The sequence below is a fragment of the Lagopus leucura genome, unplaced genomic scaffold (assembly GCF_019238085.1).
Source record: "Lagopus leucura isolate 7727_CA_CO unplaced genomic scaffold, USGS_WTPT01 31200-0_obj-0_obj, whole genome shotgun sequence".
Classification (NCBI taxonomy): domain Eukaryota; kingdom Metazoa; phylum Chordata; class Aves; order Galliformes; family Phasianidae; genus Lagopus; species Lagopus leucura.
Genome location: NW_024968966.1, coordinates 1 through 2,166, shown reverse-complemented (window position 1 = coordinate 2,166; position 2,166 = coordinate 1). Strand labels below are relative to the sequence as shown.

The following is a 2,166-nucleotide window of genomic DNA, read 5'->3' as shown; positions in this document are numbered from 1 at the left end:
GGATGCATGGGGTTGGGATGGACGCACATGGGGGTGAGGTGGACACACAGGGTCGGATGGACACATATGGGGTGTGAATGGATGGTTACGTGGGGTTGGGGTGGATGCATATGGGGTTGGATGGACAAACATAGGATTGGGAGGGACACTCATGGGGTGAGATGGACATGTGGGGTTGGGGTGGACGCACATGGGATTGGGGTGGATGGATACATGGGGTTGGGATGGTCACACATGGGGTTGGATGGACGAACATGGGACTGGGAGGGACGCTCATGGGGGTGAGATGGACAGGTGGGGTTGGGGTGGATGCATGGGGTTGGGATGGATGCACACTGGGGTGGGGCGGGATGGATGAATGCGGGACTGGGTTGGTCACACGTGGGGTTGGGATGGATGTACGTGGGATTAGGATGGACACAAGGGGTTGAGAATCCCCCAGCCCCATTACCTGTGCCTCAGGCAGACCCCGCAGGTAGCAGCGTCTCCAGAGCCGCACGGAAGGTCCTGCAGCACAGGGCAGCAGCAGCCCCCGGGGGGGTGTGGGAATAGGGTCACCCCCCCGATCACTGAGGGTCTCCAGGGAGGGGGCCCAGCGCAGCAGGCGAGGAGGGGGACGGCCGCTCCGCCACGGGAAGGGCTGTGGGGTCAGAGAGCCCTTGGACAGAGCCAGCACCGCCCCAGAGCTCGATCCTGACCAGGCACTGGCAGGCTGGGAAACAGGAGAAAACGGGTTAGGGGCTGTGGGGGGAAACCCAGCGGCTGGGGTGCAAAGGGGTGGTAAGGAGAAACAGGGGAAAAGGGGTTAGGGGCAATGGGGAGGGAAACGAGAAAATGGGGTAAAAGGGGGAAGGAAAGGGAAATGGGGAGAAAACAGCGATTGGGGTGAAAAAGGGTGCTAAGGGGGAACGGCAGCCCCCCCAACCCACTCACTGTGCCCGTGTTCTGGGGGTCCGCAGCATCGGGGGTCCCCACGGGGCCGGGGTCCCACGCCGGGTTCTGGAATCGCGCCCGCTGCTGCCGGCTGTAGCGCAGCCCCCAGGCCCAGATGGGGGGCAAACGGCTGCTGGTGCTGCCCGGGGGGGGGTCCCAGCGGCCGCTCACAGGGGTGTAGGTCTGGGTGCGAGGCTGCTGCTGCAGGGGGACAGGGGGTCAGCCCCAAAGAGGGGCTGTGCAGGGCATGGGGAAACTGGGGTGCATATGGGGAAACTGGGATGGGAGGTGGGGAGGAATGGGGTGGGAGGGGGGAAAATGAGCTGGGGGGAAATTGAGACAGGAGAGGGGGAAACTGAGGCACTTATGGGGAAACCAAGGCCTCATATGTGGTTCAACTTCCCTCCCACCTCTGTTTTCCCTCTCCTGCCCCATTTCTCTCCTCTTCCTTCTCCATTCCTCCCTATCCTACCCCAGACGTGCAATGGGGCAGGAGAGGGGAAACAGGCGGGGGGAAAATTGAGGCAGGAGAGGGAGAAACTGAGGCACAGAAAGGGAAACTGGGGGCGTAGGGATGGGGAAACTGAGGCAGGAAAGGGAAACTGAGGCACTGAGGGGGAAAGTGAGGCAGGCCACTCTGCTCACCGCCCCACCGCGGCCCTTCTGCCTCTGGCAGCTGAAGAGGAAGGTGCTGCAGTAGGGCAGGAAGGTGCTGTCGTGCAGGGCCAGCAGGTACGCCTCGGTGAAGCCAAACGCCGCCGGGAATTGCCGCAGCAGCTGCCAGGTGCAGTCCAAGAACAGCAGGAAGACGGGGGACTGCGGGGGGTTGGAGGGGGGGGGTATAACACGAGTGTCACCCCCAGGGAGGTGATGTGGGGTGGCACCCCCAGGGGGTGACGCAGGTGAGGGGTTTGGGGTCGCCACCTCCTCGCGGGGGCTGTCCCGGCGCAGACCGAGGCGCTGAGGGAAGGGGTGCCCTGCTGCCACCCACTCGCGCTGCACCAGGCTCTGGAAGCCATGCAGGGTGCGTGCATGGGGGTCCGCCAGCAGCTGCACCAGGGAGGCCAGCAGGCAGCTCAGGTCACGGTCTGAAGGCTCTGGGGGAAGGGGGACAAGCGGAGAGGAATGGGGGGGCGCCATTGTGACCCCCACCCCAATGCCAGGACCCCCCACCCTGGCGTCCCTCACCGCACTGCCTCCCTCCTCATCGCCCCCCCCACCCTGGTGTCCTTT

General features: G+C 64.2%; 1 protein-coding gene across 1 annotated transcript in view; it reads right to left on the bottom strand.

Annotated features, from left to right (window-relative positions):
- Positions 1-2,093, bottom strand: part of LOC122193941 (myotubularin-related protein 11-like) — a 3,083-nt gene extending 990 nt beyond the window's left edge. Inside the window, exons 1-4 of the mRNA XM_042894847.1 lie at positions 1,858-2,093; positions 1,579-1,749; positions 934-1,134; positions 452-712 (exon numbers count right to left, since the gene is read on the bottom strand). Coding sequence (XP_042750781.1) covers positions 452-712; positions 934-1,134; positions 1,579-1,749; positions 1,858-2,073 — 849 coding nt within the window. The 5' untranslated portion in view covers positions 2,074-2,093. The remainder of the gene's footprint in view (positions 1-451; positions 713-933; positions 1,135-1,578; positions 1,750-1,857) is intronic.
- Between the last annotated feature and the right edge of the window lie 73 nt (positions 2,094-2,166).